The sequence below is a fragment of the Musca vetustissima genome, unplaced genomic scaffold (assembly GCF_032173495.1).
Source record: "Musca vetustissima isolate MV318-11 ecotype Yass unplaced genomic scaffold, APGP_CSIRO_Mvet_v1 utg24363, whole genome shotgun sequence".
NCBI classification, from domain to species: domain Eukaryota; kingdom Metazoa; phylum Arthropoda; class Insecta; order Diptera; family Muscidae; genus Musca; species Musca vetustissima.
Window position 1 is genome coordinate 377,243 of NW_026884828.1, and position 17,155 is coordinate 394,397.

At 38.5% G+C, this 17,155-nt stretch overlaps 3 protein-coding genes across 3 annotated transcripts in view; all 3 read left to right on the plus strand.

The window, feature by feature from the left end:
- Nucleotides 1-4,915, plus strand: part of LOC133331861 (WD repeat-containing protein 26 homolog) — a 155,103-nt gene extending 150,188 nt beyond the window's left edge. The window contains exon 4 of the mRNA XM_061540245.1: nucleotides 4,904-4,915. The gene's annotated coding sequence lies outside the window, so the exon portion shown is untranslated. The remainder of the gene's footprint in view (nucleotides 1-4,903) is intronic.
- A 5,033-nt stretch (nucleotides 4,916-9,948) lies between these two features.
- On the plus strand, nucleotides 9,949-10,722 carry LOC133331887 (uncharacterized). The gene has a single exon (XM_061540278.1). It carries the CDS (start codon nucleotides 9,958-9,960, stop codon nucleotides 10,720-10,722), a length of 765 nt encoding a protein of 254 aa, XP_061396262.1. The 5' UTR covers nucleotides 9,949-9,957.
- A 167-nt stretch (nucleotides 10,723-10,889) lies between these two features.
- LOC133331863 (receptor-type guanylate cyclase Gyc76C-like) lies at nucleotides 10,890-16,943 on the plus strand. The gene is made up of 14 exons (XM_061540250.1): nucleotides 10,890-11,148; nucleotides 11,226-11,423; nucleotides 11,494-11,559; nucleotides 11,625-11,837; nucleotides 11,916-12,070; nucleotides 12,156-12,378; nucleotides 12,759-12,936; nucleotides 13,000-13,160; nucleotides 13,270-13,566; nucleotides 13,644-13,976; nucleotides 14,037-14,202; nucleotides 14,276-14,585; nucleotides 14,651-14,879; nucleotides 14,958-16,943. Exons 1-14 carry the CDS (start codon nucleotides 10,957-10,959, stop codon nucleotides 16,941-16,943), a joined length of 4,707 nt encoding a protein of 1,568 aa, XP_061396234.1. The 5' UTR covers nucleotides 10,890-10,956.
- Nucleotides 16,944-17,155: the final 212 nt, after the last annotated feature.

Below are 17,155 nucleotides of genomic sequence, written 5' to 3' on the forward strand. Positions count from 1 at the left end.
CAGATCCATGTGTGTGGATTTATACTATGTTAAACACTGCCAGATCTCACATTATGCTGGGTCTGAAATGTTAAATTGTTTCCTTCCCTAATCACATCTGTACATGTCCAAGTACTTCTTCTTTTTAGATCTTTAGGAGCTAATGTTTAACTTCTTTTAACACTCGGGCGTCGTGAGGTAAATTAGTTTTCATTTATACAGAGTGCCCGATGTATATAATTTCAGTTTTCGAACTACAGTGGATTACAGGTTCGCCATCGCCTCAGCAGTGGTTGACCATAAGTGAAATTTTATTAGTGCAACATTGTCCAACACAGCCGTCCGATGTCTTCGCCTCCACCTGTAGTTATATCAAGGGATTGCGCGAATAAAGTTCATGACACCGTGTACATGAAGTGACTTTTACTTAATTTATATTGAGATGTGTCGGTGGCACCTTTAGTTGGTTCCGGTTTGCTAAAGGTGATTTTGAAAACCATATGATAAATACCGTGGTGTATCCTTTACATAGCTGTCTACGTGCTTTTATGGTTGTTGATGTTGTTCAGCGGCGTCGAGGTAATTTTGGGCTTGTCTTACTTCTTTGTATATATGTAAATAATACAAGTCGTGGTCATTAGGAAAGTCATCCCTTAGCTGACAAACAGAGTGGCCGGCCAATACGTTCTTTATTGCGTAGCTAGTTTCCTTTGTTATAAATGGGAATTGCTTACTACGCTAACCAATGTGTCATGACAGTGCTCTTCCCCTATTTTCTTTACAGTTGTTTGCTTAACAATTTCTTCGGTAGCAATTGTTTCTATAATTGTCATAGGATGTGGCCTTGTTTGCATTCTCTCTTTCGTTTTATTTTATGGAGGCAAATCAAACAACAGTTAACGCAAAAAATACCTTGGGTCTTCTGAATACGTGCCCCACTGCTATGTGTGCGTGCACCCACCCTTCTTGTTTTTGGAAGTTTCGATGTCAATGCCAAAAAGTTAAACTCTCTTAACAAATTTTAAAGCGATTCAGCATACCGGATAGTAGTTAGGTGCCAACGAGCGAAATCAGATTGATAGGCATGATTTGTGGTAGCTATTTATAGAATACAAAGATTTATTAGTGATGTCGTGTGAATTGGTTGATAAAATCTTGTCGTGTACATCTCGATTGATTCTCGAACAATCGATTAGCACTTGAATGATGCATAAACTATTGATTGGCGATACTGTCTCTGACAGATTTGAAATATGTTGTTGTAGATATGTATTCAATAATGTCATTTTTAAATAATTCCACATTAAAAATATACATATATGGACGACAATGTCACTTTATTTGCATACAGGATTACATTTTTATATTTGCGTTGTTTGATGTTGCATGCGAACCTTATAAGTGCCCAAAAACTAGTAGAAAGTGAATAACTTCCAAGAATGGTACGTTCCATGAATAAATACGTTGTTCTATAGCGAACTTCTCAGAAGTATATAGCCAATTTCCAGTTCTGGAAACATATCATATATATATATATATTTAATAATAAGTAATATTTTTGAAAAAAGGGAAATTCCCAAATCGAAATAACAGCGACTTCAATTATATACTTCATACAAAATATTAAATTGTAAATTACCCAAACTCATTGCGCCACGCTAGCTTTTTACATTAATAATGATTCCGAAATAATTGTTGTGTGATGTCGGAATAAATGTCATTATTTATGCTATTTTCTTTTTTCATTCATTTCGTCTGTATTAACTTTCGCAATGCATAAATATTCTCGTTGCATAATTTCCGATGAAGCCATTTGCATTTCCTTGTAATAATATCATTGTATGTTGTGGGTTCTTTGCATAAATACATCCACATTCGCTTTTGTTTCTTCAACTTTTACATAATTGGCATTAAGTGTGGATGTAAATCTGAATTTGGACAGGACTTGCATATCGGTATCTATGCGTTATGCTGTATTATAGGCGGTCGTTATTTAAAAGTTGGTATGTATCAATGGATATATGTCATCACAGCTTCCCACAAAATATGCAGCTACTTATGGCTCTGCCACAAAATTTACAAAAAAAAGTAGCGTTGGTGTCTTTAGGCGTAAATTTAAATGAAAATACTATATTGGATTTTTTCAACATTTCAGGATGTTGCTTAAAATCTGGTGGTGTTTTTCCGGACAGGAAGATGTCTAAAATGAGTGTATTTTTATTTTGGAAAAAACAAACACACAAAACAAAAAATGAATTATACTTCATTACATTTCAATTGGAGCAGTAGTGGGCTCGGGAAAATAATATTGACTTGAAGTGTTAAAATTTGTAAAGTATTTCTTATTTTAAAAAATTGGGCACATAACCAATAAAACGGCCAAAACAATGATTTAGTCAAATTAGTCATACTTGTGTTTATTTCAATTCTAACAGCTATTTTTGTAATACGGTTGTATACCATTTAAATGTTGTCATTTAACTGTTTCGGTAGCTAGATAATTTTTAAATTATTTTTATATGTTTTTCTATAAATGATGGTAACATTGTCGTATTTTGTTTTTTCAGTTTTGGTTAAATGAAATCGGAAGCAGATCACAAATTTACAATACAAATCCAATCGTCGAAGCAGCTGCAATTCCAATCTACGCAGTAACGCCACCATGTAAGTTCATTTTGTTCTCTTAATTTAACTTTTAAAGGCAAACTTCCAACCCCTCTAGCAGAAATAAAAATTGAGCAATATTCTGGCCATGAAATGCTAAACATTTTTCTTTCTTCACGAAAAGCTCACCGGGTTCTTCACTTTGACCGCTCAAGTCTCATTTGATCCCGATCGATCTGTTGTATGCTACTTATAGTTCGAAATAAGCCAATAACTTTTTATTCGATTTTTCGAAAGTGACAAGTAGGGATAACCCATAGGTATGTAGGTTAACGGTACCTTCTAATTACAATTTTTTGTTTTGTGTGCCCCTGTTCTGTTAAAACAATTTTTATATAAATTTTTATATGTGTATGTAATGTCTTGAAAATGACAAACAAAACTAAAATATTTTCAAATTCAGATGTAATTAAAATTTAACATTACAGCATTCGTGAGTGAAATCGTTCAATGTTTTGGGAAGAAATATGATTATAATTACTTTCCAAACCCATATTGTAAAAAACCTGACACTCCATTTATTTCTCGCGATATTTTTCTTATTTAATAAAATTGTAAAATATCTCAAATAAACAAAACAAACTGTTGAATATGTTTATATGTAAATATGACATAATAAGACATTACACTAGACTACATTTTTTGCTAATTTCGCCAAGTAAGCATAACTCTTGTAATTGCACCATGGGTTAACCCATGTCACAATAAGAAAGGTAGAATTACCTGACGGAATTAGTAAAAACTGTAGTCTAGTGAAATGTCTCATAATGTAATTTTTACATATAAACCTACCCCACAGGTTTTTTTTTGTTTCATTGACATAGTTTTAAAATTTAATATAATAAGGAAAATGTCGGGAAAAATGAATGGAATATCAAGTTTTTTTTTTCACAGTGTGGGGTTGAAAATTTGGTTATAATCATATTTCTTCCCTAAACTCTGAATGACTTTGCCCTGGAATACTGTAAATTTATTTGCAACGGAATTTGAAAATATATTTTTTTATTCTTTAAATTTTTTTTCAAGACATTACAAGCACATATACAAATTTAATTATTGTGTTGATAGAAAATGGGCACCACAAGAAAAAATTTTAGTCAACAGCCACCATTAGCCTACCTCTTGTTATTGTACCATGGGATAGCCCATTGAAATTTAGCCCAGACTTATATTTTAGATCCAAAGTAAGGTTGATTCAATGATAGGGCATCGTATAGTCGTTCCGGTTTGACTTTACGGCTTAATGGGTTTTGTTTTGTCGGTCTAAAGCTTCATTTGCATATGGCAAATAAAAGTGCGTGATACAGACATACATATACATATGTATGTAGATTTAACGATCAAACGATAAAATACATATGATTTATTTCTCGTTCACTGCTATGTTGTTCTGCCTAATTGATGAACTTATATTTCAGCTACTGAATTAGGTGGTGATTGTTAGGGTGTTGAATATGCAAACGCCAATTAATTGGCTAACACAATTAATGGTTTTTGAATTAATTTTAAACAAAGGTAACTCGTTTTGTACGAGGGCTGTTTTGGCCCACTGAAATGACACATCATTTTCAATAGAGATTGAGCAGAAAATTATTATCCATGAATCTTGGATAATAGTGATGAATGTTAGTGTGTCGTTAGAGACTCTTGTGTAATGGGTAACATTTATATTAGAAAATACTCCTATAATTTGTCGAACTTTCCACCGATAACATTAGTTAACTGAGAATACAAAGGGACATTCGAGAAATGGTCCACTTAATTTATAATTTGAGTTTACTCAACTCCTTCTTAACAGTCAACTTGAAGGATGTTGCCATTTTCGCGTTCTACATACATTGAGTTTTAATCCATCCACTACACACACATACATACACAGTACGCACGAATGTCCCAACACATATTATGAGACGATTCACTGTGGTCTCCGAGGTCGGTCGGCAATCGGTTACTTGAATGATTAACAAAAGCACTCTAAAAGCGTTATCGGTTGGTTTGCTCGGGACCACAGTGCCATGACACCGAATGTGAGTTATTTTTAGCGAGATGTATTTTTAAATGGCCTTGAGTTTTGATGAGAGAGATTGAGAGTAAATGGGGAAACATATCAGACAAGCAATCCTCGTCTAAACGATCGGTTTGCTCGAGTACCGAAGGAATACCTAAGCGCCATCATATGTGCTACGTTCAGCCATGTGGTGGCAAACACCATTAACAAATGCTGCCACGAATACAACATTGTAGGTGGTGGGCATGAAAGACAACGGAGAAGGTATTTTCGTAGCACCATTTATAGATGAAATGAGCCCATAAAACTTGCGTATAGCTCCATTTGATTTTGCGTTGCACGTAATTCTCAATGCCATTTGCCGTTTGTATTTGGTGCGGAACGGACTGTTTGCATATCAGAAATATCAGAAGTGTTCACGCCACTACGTTCATCATTACTGCCAAAAACTGGATTTTCTAAAAATAGACCGTGGGGAAATACTTGCTGAATAGGACGACCGACATGTGAGCCACACTTTTGCAGTCGCGGTGCACACATATACATGTGCAGTTAATGTTGACATCGTCCGACGCAACGCATGTGAGACAACAGAAACACGTAATGCAACCTGGTCCGCGGTGTAAATGCCCCAAAGCACGAAGATGGTCGGTTATAGTCATTATGTATGACAACCTACAGCTAGCGCACTATAAAACTGGTACTCATGTTGCAGAGAAATCCAGTGTTGATAGTGGTCAATTTTACCGTAGGTAACGCTTCCGGCGTCTTGTGTCTTCTTTCAATTTGTTGAAAGCATTTCGAATGGAATGCCTTATTTAGTGAAGGTGGTGCCACCAGTCCGCCGACTATTCCTAAAATCCACAAATCGTTTAAAAAACGAAATGTCAAATATCCTGCCCAGTCTCTCAATTGGCAAACTTGATAGATGTTTCTCCTTGTTGTGAGTGTGTAATTCGCGAAGTGGTCGCATAATAATGCCAACGAAATGAAAGTGAAACTGTAAGGCTTCCATGGCCGTGCCTGTGTTAGCATGTTTCAAATTGGAAGTACGCTGTGACCGGAATATGATATCGCGACCTGTTTTAATGGGCTGGCCTGTGCTCTGCTGACGCATTTTATACAAAGGAGAATTCCAACTTGTAATGAGTTTCAACTTTTCTTGTTGGCAAACTTTGTTTTACTTCAGACTTGGGTTCATTAACAAACGCAACAGAATTCGCAATGCATCTAAATAATATGAACATCCATTTGATTACATTATTCTTTGATACCGTTATCGCTTATCCGGATAATTGATTACAGAACCCAATCCATTGCAAAAATATAAGCTTTACAAGTTTACATGACCTCTACACTGATAATTCTAAATGTAGGTTTTTGTCAAGCTGCGATTCTTATACAAAAAAAAACTCATAAAAATATTTTTTTTACATAATCCGGATTATATAGTCAAAGAGAGACAAACAATCCGGATTATAGAAAACGCAATGAGTTGTGCAATGCAGTCCGGATAATCCGGATTATCGAGATTTTACTGTATTTATTTATTGATGGGAATGTTATTAACAATGCCATTGTTCTATCGACAGGGTTTGAAATGCAGGATCAGTAAATATTAGCATTAGCTTTATACTAGGGATACGTAGTCAAGCACATAAGTCGACTTTTAAACTTTTCGATTTTTGCCTCTGACCAAAAAGTCGATTTTTAGACTTTTCGATGTTTGCCTTTGACTAAAAAGTCAACTTTTCGATCTTTCGATTTTGTCAAAGCTGTTCGAAATCGATTTTCGACTTTTACTGACTTCTGCAAAATCGACTAAAAATTTGATTTTTTATATGAATTATTGTTAACAGATTATGTAAAGTTCCGGAAAGTGAATTTTTTGGGCAAATTGAGCTTTGTGTTAAAAATCCAAGTATTTATGAAGAAAATCGAAAGTCGATCTTGAAAAGTCGACTTTACGATTTTCTCACAGATCAAAAGTCGACTTCGACTTTAAGACTTTTCAATACAAAAAGTCGATTAATCGAAAGTCGATTTACTTATCCCTACTTTATACAGCAACTGAAAAAACTCAGATTTTTTTAGGCCCATCTGTGTAGAAATAATAGTATGGGATTTACCTTTTTGAATGTTTAGTGTTAAACTGGATTCATGGACATTTCGCTCCAACAATGCCCATTTGGGGTAACACATGATTTTATATGATTAATTGATGTGTTTTGAATGTTTCCAATAAACTAGACTTTACCACTTTAATGTTTTAGGTTTATGTGTTCTTCTTGGCGAAGGGTATAAGTAATTCGGACCGATCTGTGTGTTGACAGCTTCGACTTGTGTGCCGTGTAGTGCTCGTTGCATCGTTGTTGGATACTGCTTAGGCTGCTGTTTGTTTTTGTTATTGTCTGCCGTTGCTCTTATTTTAGAGCAGAGCAGAAATACTACTTTACAACGATCACTCTCCGATTGGTGCTATTTTTAGATGTAAAGTTTATTTTTATTTCATATCAGGTTTTTATTATTTTTGTTTTAAGCAAAACAAGAAACTCATGACAGTCGATATTACTAGGCATGCACACATCTGCATACTTCGTTTTTAAACACACATGTATAGAGTGAGTAAACACTGTTCAGTAGTAGTCACATATCTATATACGTAGTCAGGTTCACTCGAAAACTAACAAGTACTATGTGCATACGATCAACTTACGTATGAACGTTTGTCGCATTTCTTACAAGCCACCCGAATCTCAATATATTTTGTTAATGGTGGTGCTGTGCCTGGTCGGAAATACTTGTATCTGTCATTTTCCAAAGGACCTGTCGAAGGATTTTGTGCCTTTCAAAATTTGTTTCAAGCCATTCCAACAACCGGGCGTCGTAGTAAATTTCTTGACGGCGGGGCGGCAATAAAATCTAAAAGTCGTCGTTGTTGTCGTACACAGCGTTTTATCACGTCGCAAAATATTCTTTTGTTTATTACTTATTATTGTTTTATTACCGTCCACATTTATTTTTAGCCATTTTCTGCAATAGTCGTAGTTATTCGTAACTCATTCGTTGTGAGCGAGTGTTGGTCGACGATCGTCACGTACAATGTTTTCAGTTCGTAATGATAATCATGCTCTCACAGAACGGTGCGACTATGCATACGAAGAGAGAATAATCTTGCTGCAAACAAAGAGAATGCCAAGTCAAAAAAGAGGCATGTTCCGCAGTGCCCGGTGGGAAAATGTTATCAATGGCAATCGCGAGGGTGGCTATTCTTTTAGGCAACATATAGATATATACAAAGTTTCCGTCTTTCTAGTGTTACTATGGCCAAATGAAAACCTTCGTAATACACTATTTGTACGTACTTTTTTCGGTTTACACAATCAAGCGTGAACGTCATTTTGGCGGATATTATAAATAAATAAAAACAGACCGATTTTTGTGTTGCATTCCCTTAAAATGCGTAATTTCATACAAAAAATACAAATACAATACCTGAAAAAAATTAAAATACCCCTGCAAAAATTCTAGCAAAAAGTGAACCTCATACTTATCTGCTTCATTTCTAAAATGTGATGTTTCTTGGCCTGCAATCTTATATCCTTTTTAGGTAATTTTCAAATTCTTTTTGTGGAGTAAATTAAAAAAAAATCTATTGGATAACTTGAGGTTTGGCAACAACGGAACACTGTTTTTGTAGCCAAAATGATCACCAATTGACACACTTTATGTCTTTCAGCAATTCAAGGCAATAGTTTCATTCTTCTCGGTGACTTTTAAACCATTTTTTTTGTAGTTTATTATTATTAGGCATTTATTTGATTTTTGTTCAAAACTTTGCCCAATGTGTTTAGTAAATGTAAATCATATGATTTCTTAACCCTTTGTGGCCCAATGTTGCCCACAACAAAATGTTTTAGAGCTTATATTTCATATGACAAAACCTAATTATGGACGTCACATATCAAAAGAAAAAAAATGGTAAAGTTATGAGTTTTTCAATACAGAGAAGAGGGTAAATTTGTGTACAGTATTAATTTGTGGATACAGTCCAAATTATTTAAATCGCTTCGTATTCAAATTGTACGAGTTCTGCCATCAGAATTATTTTTGATTTTTGTAAAAATTAATATAGAGAAATCTTTAAAATGATTCTTCTGCCGATTTTGCATTTGCCGCAAATGTCGTCTCATTTGTTACGATACCGCATCTTAGGGTCTATGCGCAAACACGTATTCCTTTTTCGTCAGTAGTGTTTTTTGTTGATACGGTCCCGTCACGTTCGCTCTCAATTTAGGACTGATTTAAATAAATAGCAAACATAATAACGAATATAATCCTATATAATTGTATTGTTAAATAATGCCATGTACAGACGAGCGTCGTTCGCTCTCTCATTCGCTGTTCGACCCCTAATTATGAAGTAATTACATAGTTCCCCATACAAAATTGTCTGAGCGAACACCGACTTTTCTACGTTGTTCAATTCGAATAACTCTCTGGAAAACGAAGAATTTTGTCCCATCCCTAATTCAAATGTCACATATACATATGTGACATTTGAATTGAGAAAATTCGAAAATATATTTAAAACCACAATATTTTCAGAAAAAATGGAAAACATGAATTAAAAGTAAATAGATATGGGTTCATACTATAGTCAGGAGAAAGAGAATTATTTTTTCTATTTAGATACATGTGTAATTCAAGAAACAAAAAGTTTGAAATAAAAAACTCTGATGACATGAATTATGAATAGTGTTGTATGAACGGGTTAATTCATGTACGTAATTCTGAGAGCGAACTACGTTGTTCGGATGCCCGTCAGAACATGGCATAAGAATATATTAGAAGTAGTTCGAACGTTTTTGTATTTGTAGTACTTTGGTCTGTTTCCGTACTGCAAAAATCTACTAATTTGTATTTTTTTTTCGAAATTATAAAGGAACATTTTTTAGTCCTGTTTTACATTTGGCTCGTCAAAGTGACAATTGCCGCAAATAAAATTGACTAAAGTAATTTTGGTATTATCGTAGTACAAATTTGTACATTCTTGCAGGTTCTGGAACAGACATTTTATGTATTAGTATGCCATAGAATTTTAATTTTGAAATTCAATAATATGAAATTGAAATAATAATATGTAGAACAGTTGGTCTGCAAGCAAAATCATTTTCGTAAAATTATTATTTTTCGAATCTGAATTAAAGAAATATGTAATACAGAATTCGGATTTTCGGTCAGCCAAATTAAAACTGAGCGCAGATCAAGGAAATAAATGAATATATGAAGCATTTGTTCAAACCATGGCGGTCTTCGAAGAAAACGACAACGTTAATATCTGGTGGTTTCCAAAGGAATTTTGCCAGTCGATGTATGGAGAATATCGAAAAGGTGGTACAAACTCTTGCACGTTAATATCTCTAATACTGGCTAACAAATTGTCCAAGGAAACTGTGTTCCATAACAATGACTCTGTGGCGTTGCCTGCCAAAGCCGTTCAAATATTTGGCGATGCTATAAACGAAGGCAACAAAGTGTATTGGCAGTTGTTTGAGCACGCGACAGAGTTACCCGATGTCAGAAGAGACCCAAATCTTAATATACCGGAGGCCATCGATGCGCTAAATGCTCAAACACATATAGGATTCAATTTGCAAGAATGGTTTTACACCCATCTCACTGCTAACCCAAATACACACAGCTATTTCGAATCGGTATCTTCGCGCATTGCTCAAGTATTAAAACTCGGAATTCAATTATTTAAGAGGCCTAATGGGAATGCGCATGCTAAAAACCTGTTTGCTGTCCTAATAGCCAATAGTCGCACAACAGTCATAGTTTTAGATTTCCCCAGCAATACAGCATCGTTTTTCGACTCGCATCAACATGGTCGAAGAGCGGGAGCCGTCGTGGCAATTTGCAATGTGGACTACTACGACAGACTTGTACGATGGTTCGTCGCTATGTTGGCAGATATCTATCACAGTCGCCCTTCCCTGTTTGAAATATCCTTCTTAACGAAGGAAATCTATGCTCGCAATCTTGAATCACCTGCACTGAACGATTGATCGGCTCAAAAATCCCCCGACACATTTACTGCTTTTATATTTGGCTTATTTATAATAAATAGTTTAAATTTGGAATATGTGCGAAAAATAGCTGTATTTATTTTCTAGAGTAGGACACTAGTTATGGCATTGCTCATACGCTGGTACTGATGACACAGATCCAATTTTCCGTTTTTCAGTGAATACCATTGCTACCTATAGGTGTCGCGCTGATCGGCCCCGGCGAAAGGGGCCATGAAGCGGTGGCCCTTTATCATCTTACATTTGCTCTCGGTGGCAGTAGTTCTGATTCCAACCGTGAGATGTGTTCGCAGTATCGGAGATCGGACTGTGATCAATGTCGGTTATCTCACGGCATTGACAGGCGAGCTGAAAGATAAGCAGGGGTTGGCTATTTCCGGCGCCCTCACCATGGCCTTAGAAGAGGTGAGTGTGTATTGTGCATGTGTCTATTTAAGGCTTACTCAAAGGTGTCATACCACCACCTGAATTGCTCTCCGTAGATCAACAACGACACCAGCCTACTGCCCAATGTTCAGCTAACACTGCGCTGGAATGACACAAAAGGTGATACAGTTCTTGCCACCAAAGCTATAACGGAAATGATTTGTGATGGCATTGCAATGATATTCGGACCCGAAGGTCACTGTTATGTGGAGGCGATTGTCACTCAAAGTCGTAACATTCCAATGATATCCTATGTGAGTATTTACGGTAGCAAAGTACGTCAAATTTTTAGGGCTGTCCATATAACCGTATGTTGCATTTCAGAAATGCCCCGAAAACAAAGCATCGTCAATACCGACTTTTGCCCGGACCGAGCCCCCAGATACACAGGTAGGTTTGTATCAGAATTTGTCTTGTGGCCGTAACCAGAACAATATTTGCAATACTCCACACAGGTCATAAAATCTGTGATTTCTTTGCTACGCTACTACGGCTGGAAAAAATTTTCCATTCTACATGACGAAGGTTGGACTATGGTCGCCGAACTACTTAAGGCGGAGGCTATTAAAAAGAACATGACTATTAACCACAAAGAATCCTTTATAGACAACATGGCCAAGTGCTGTGAAGAGATGTTGGCATGTTGCCGTACGGGATTTTGGTATCAGGTATGCATTGATAAATAAAGCTAACGCAGGAAAATGCAGATGGAAGGAGGCCTTCAAACGAATGTGTCTAATTTTCAGATTGTTCAAAACACAATGAATCGCACGCGGATCTACGTCTTTCTCGGTACGGCCAATGCTCTTGTGGAGTTCATGGCTTCCATGGACACGGCGAATCTGTTCTCTAAAGGCGAATATATGGTGATTTTTGTCGATATGATGACTTATACGCCGAAGTAAGTACCCGTCCCATATAGTACTCACAATACTGTCCGATTAGTCTGTGTGGTATTTATTTAAACAACATCACTTATCACTTAGAGAAGCCGAAAAGTATTTGCGAAAGCCCGAGCAAGTGGAACACATGACGAGTTGTGGTGAAACGGAAGCATTCATTCAGCGAGCCAGAAGTTTGCTGGTTGTTGCTTCCACCCCGCCTACGGACAGCTATGAGAACTTCACGGCCAAAGTAAGAGAGTACAACCTGAAGCAGCCATTCAACTTTACTTTGCCACAGTTGTTTCACAGCAATAATTTTATCAAGGTAGGTACACTATTCACTTTCCACTACTCCCGGCCACGTCTGCGAACAATTCGCCTCTGCCAGCCCATCCCTCACAGGGAAAACATACACAAATCAATTTATGATTGTCAAGGCAGAGAAATGTTCTAACTGTCCTTGCGAATAAAAAAATACTTGTGGAAACCTTGATATTGTTGGAGCGCGTGGCTGTGGTATAGGTGGTACTAATCCACAACAGTTGATGACGTTCTCTTTGCTTGGAATTATTTGTTCTGAGCGAGAGACATGCACCTTTACTTTGTGTGTTCATGATTAACGGCACCCTGTGTTCATTTCGGAAAATTCCTCTATTTACATGTTTCCTTCGGAATGGCCACTGTGACCTCTGTATGTGTTAAAAGTTTGTTTCTATATATGCCGCCTACCTGTACGACTCTGCCAAGCTTTATGCGTGGGCCTTGGACGAATTACTGCGCAATTCAACTGGAGATCGTCCCCTGACCCCTGAAGAGATTTACAACATTGCCAGCGACGGAGCGAAAATTATTGAAACTATCATTAAAAATGGCACATACAAGAGTAAGTTGTACTCTGTGTGGAGTTGAATGTCATGCAAATTTATTTGATTTTTTTAACCCAAAGGTGTTACGGGAGCCACAATCAAAATAGACAACAATGGCGACTCGGAAGGTAACTTCTCGGTGTTGGCCTACAAACCGTTTAAATATTCATATCGGGAAAACTTGCAATGCAATTTTCACATGGTACCAGTCGCACATTTCCAACAAGGAACTGATATTCCAGTGAGTGAGTCGTCACTTTTTTATCTTTGTTTTTATTCTCAAACCATTTGGAAAATGTTCTGCTTCAGAGGTTCAAATTCAATTATGTTATTTGATTACTGATTTCTAGGAATACAAACTTATCAATGGATCTATGCGAGTGGACTGGCCTTCGGGTGGTGATCGTCCGTTTGACGAGCCCATGTGTGGATTTGCCAACGAGCTGTGTAAAAAGGACGATCGGCATATTACTTCGTTGGTTGCCGCCGGCATTTTGGGCCTGCTACTCTTTTGTGCGGGTGTAGTAACTATGAGTATATACCGGAAATGGAAAATCGAACTTGAAATCGAGGGTTTGTTGTGGAAGATCGATATCTCCGAAATAAAGGGCTATGCTGGAAATGACATTGTTTCATCGCCAAGTAAGGTATGTGGGGGTATGGTTTGGGTCAAGGTTCCGAGTTTGTCGCAATATATATATATATATTTTCCTTTTTAATATAGTTGAGCCTGGTGAGCGCCCAATCATTTGGTTCACGCTGCTCGAACCAGGTATTTACTTCGACAGCCAGACTACGCGGAGCTGTGGTGCGTATTAAGGAATTGAAATTTCTGAGAAAGAAGGATATGTCACGGGAAATCATGAAGGAAATGCGATTACTGCGCGAACTGCGCCATGACAATGTCAATAGTTTCATTGGCGCCTGTGTTGAGCCAATGCGAATCCTTCTAGTCACAGACTACTGTGCCAAGGGAAGCTTATACGACATAATTGAAAATGAAGACATTAAGTTGGACGATTTGTTCATAGCGTCGCTAATTCACGATCTCATAAAGGTATTTGTATGGGGCAGAACCATTTGAAGGAACTAGTTACAATGTACTTTGCCTTTCTAGGGTATGATTTATATACACAATTCATCGTTGGTTTTCCATGGGAACCTGAAGTCATCCAACTGTGTGGTCACATCGAGATGGATGTTGCAGGTCACGGACTTTGGACTGCACGATCTAAGGCACTGTGCCGAAAACGAATCTATTGGCGAACACCAACACTATAGGAGTAAGTTTCCCAACTTTTATTTAAGCCCCATAACGTACCTTATTTCAAATCTATCTGCTTCTTTTAATTCTAGATCAATTCTGGAAAGCGCCAGAGCTTCTGAGAAACCCTTACGTTTATGGTTCCCAGAAGGGGGACGTGTATGCCTTTGCCATTATCATGTACGAAATATTCAGTAGAAAGGGACCCTTCGGACAAACACTCTACGAACCCAAGGAAATTGTGGATTTAGTTAAGAAGAAACCAATCAAAGGACATTTGCCTTTCCGACCGGAACTTGAATGCATTATTGAGGGCGAGCTATGCCCGGACTACGTTCTCAGCTGCATAACAGACTGTTGGCATGAGGATCCAGAAGTCAGGCCAGACTTTCCCACAATAAGGTATACTAAGATGATGTCTGCTAGTTTTGGAAGGACAATTTTTATTCAATTGCAAATACTTTCAGAACTCGTCTAAAGAAGATGAGGGGCGGTAAAACGAAAAACATAATGGATCAAATGATGGAGATGATGGAGAAGTACGCTAACAATTTGGAAGATATTGTCACGGAACGCACTCGGTTATTGTGTGAAGAGAAGAGAAAGACAGAGGACCTACTGCATCGTATGTTGCCACAGTCCGTGGCGGAAAAACTTACGATGGGTTTAGGCGTGGAGCCGGTTTCGTATGATTTGGTTTGTATTTTAATTCAAAGATCTGTCACGCATCTAGTACGTTATTTCTAATTTAATATAATTGTGTCCTATCAACAGGTCACCATATACTTTAGCGATATTGTAGGGTTTACTGCCATGTCAGCGGAGAGTACACCGCTACAAGTCGTGAATTTCCTAAATGACTTGTACACGGTCTTCGATCGCATAATTCGTGGTTACGATGTCTACAAGGTGGAGACTATAGGGGATGCATACATGGTTGTGTCGGGCTTACCCATAAAGAATGGCGATAGACATGCAGGCGAAATCGCGTCAATGTCGTTGGAGTTATTACAAGCGGTAAAACAGCACAGAATTGCTCACCGACCAAACGAGACGCTTAAGTTGCGCATTGGAATGCACACAGGGCCAGTGGTTGCTGGCGTTGTTGGCCTCACAATGCCTCGCTACTGTCTCTTTGGGGACACTGTGAATACAGCTTCACGAATGGAGTCGAATGGTGAGGCGTTAAGGATTCATATTTCAAGCAAATGCAAGGAAGCATTAGATAAACTGGACGGTTATATAACAGAGAAACGAGGTCTAGTCAATATGAAGGGCAAGGGCGAGGTGGTCACTTACTGGCTCGTGGGAGCCACAGAAAAGGCCATACAAAAGAAACCAGTGGATATGACAGATTTGCCCCCTCCATTGTTTTGCCGCCCGCGAAAGAGCCCTAAACTGAACTCAGATTCCAGGCAGCCCAGTATTGTGGGAATGCATTTTGCCGGAGGAGGATCCAGGCGACAGTCTAGCAGTGTTCCAAGAGCTGATATGGAATCTAATTACAGTCTACAAGGCTCTACGCATCAAGTGCCACGCGATTCGCCCCGTTTGTCTTCAAAGCGTTACGAGCGTTCACCGGCAAACGGGGTGGGAAGTTTTCAAGACAATAGCATACCGGAGCACATGAGCTTCAGTTGTGGCGTCGGTGTCTCTGATACCTTGCCGGAGCCTTCGCGTATATCGCACAGCACTCTGGAGCATTCCGAAACAAACTGTGATAACAGTGGTGTGGGCGTCAATGGTGACATCAGCTCTTCATTTTACACATCACGCCTTATTGCTAGTCTTTCACAAAAACCTCTGGCGATGGTGCGCCCACATCGAATTGTCAACTATCCAAACTCATCTCAGGACTACTATGGTAGTGGATATATAAGTGGCACTTCTGTGATTCCTCATCATAATTTGCGAGAAGCACGATCCCTCGATCCCATCCCCTTCCAGCTGCGAAGACGGCATGAACCAAAGATACTGCCTCCATCCAAACTTAGTAAAAATAATTCCAGGTCTTTGGATGTTGGCGTATCGCTCATAAGCGATAATCCAAATGGGACCGCAGTCTTGCCGTCATCCCAAGCACAAAGTTCTCACTCAAACAGCGAACAGAGATGCATAGAACCCGTCGGCGAACCTAACTCTTCGGAGGAATTCGAAGACGATATTGGGCTCCTGTTGACTCATGATAATGGTGACCTCAACAAAAGAAACTCCGTCACTATCGCTCCCGCTGGATCATCCGTGCTTAATAGGCGACGTAGTGGTGGTGGTTTCTCCATCTCCGGCCTCAGCTCGGCCAACGCGGGCGTTTCAATGCTACCCTATAAACACCTGAACAACAATTGCAATGGCGGCATGACTATCGAGGAAGACGTCCAAGCGCCGCTGCTTCAACGTCAGGCCTCACTAACCACCACACCCACTCTAGAAAAGGCGAAGCGTTGGCATTCGCTCGAAGGAATTCAACACCATACGGTCAATAGTGTAAGCTATGCTGCAGACATCGACGGCCGACAAGCTGAGGCAAGTAGCAGCTCGACAAAGACAACAAACAACAAAAAATCATCGCACCGCAATGCACCGGGAGACGGAAATTCATCATCTTTGCTGGATCGCTTGGTGAGCATATTTCACGGCAGCGGCAAAAGAACAAACAATGCCTCACTGCGTCGTGTAGGCATCCTGCCAGGATCTGTAAGGGGCGTTCCTGGATTTAGCGACCTGAGCAACTCATCCCGAGACCGCGAAAGTATAGTGTAACACACCCAATGTACGCTTTCCTGTTGGAACCTTCATCCCTGTTCGCAGAATTGTGTCTAGTCACAGTCTCTAGACTAATTATGTATTTTTTCTTAACAAGATTAATTATTGTAATTAGAACTTATGTTAGCATCCTCCTCTATCTCCCTATCCCTAACTCTCATCCCCTCACCCAGAATTCACTAGAAGTACTAAAATCATAATAGATATGT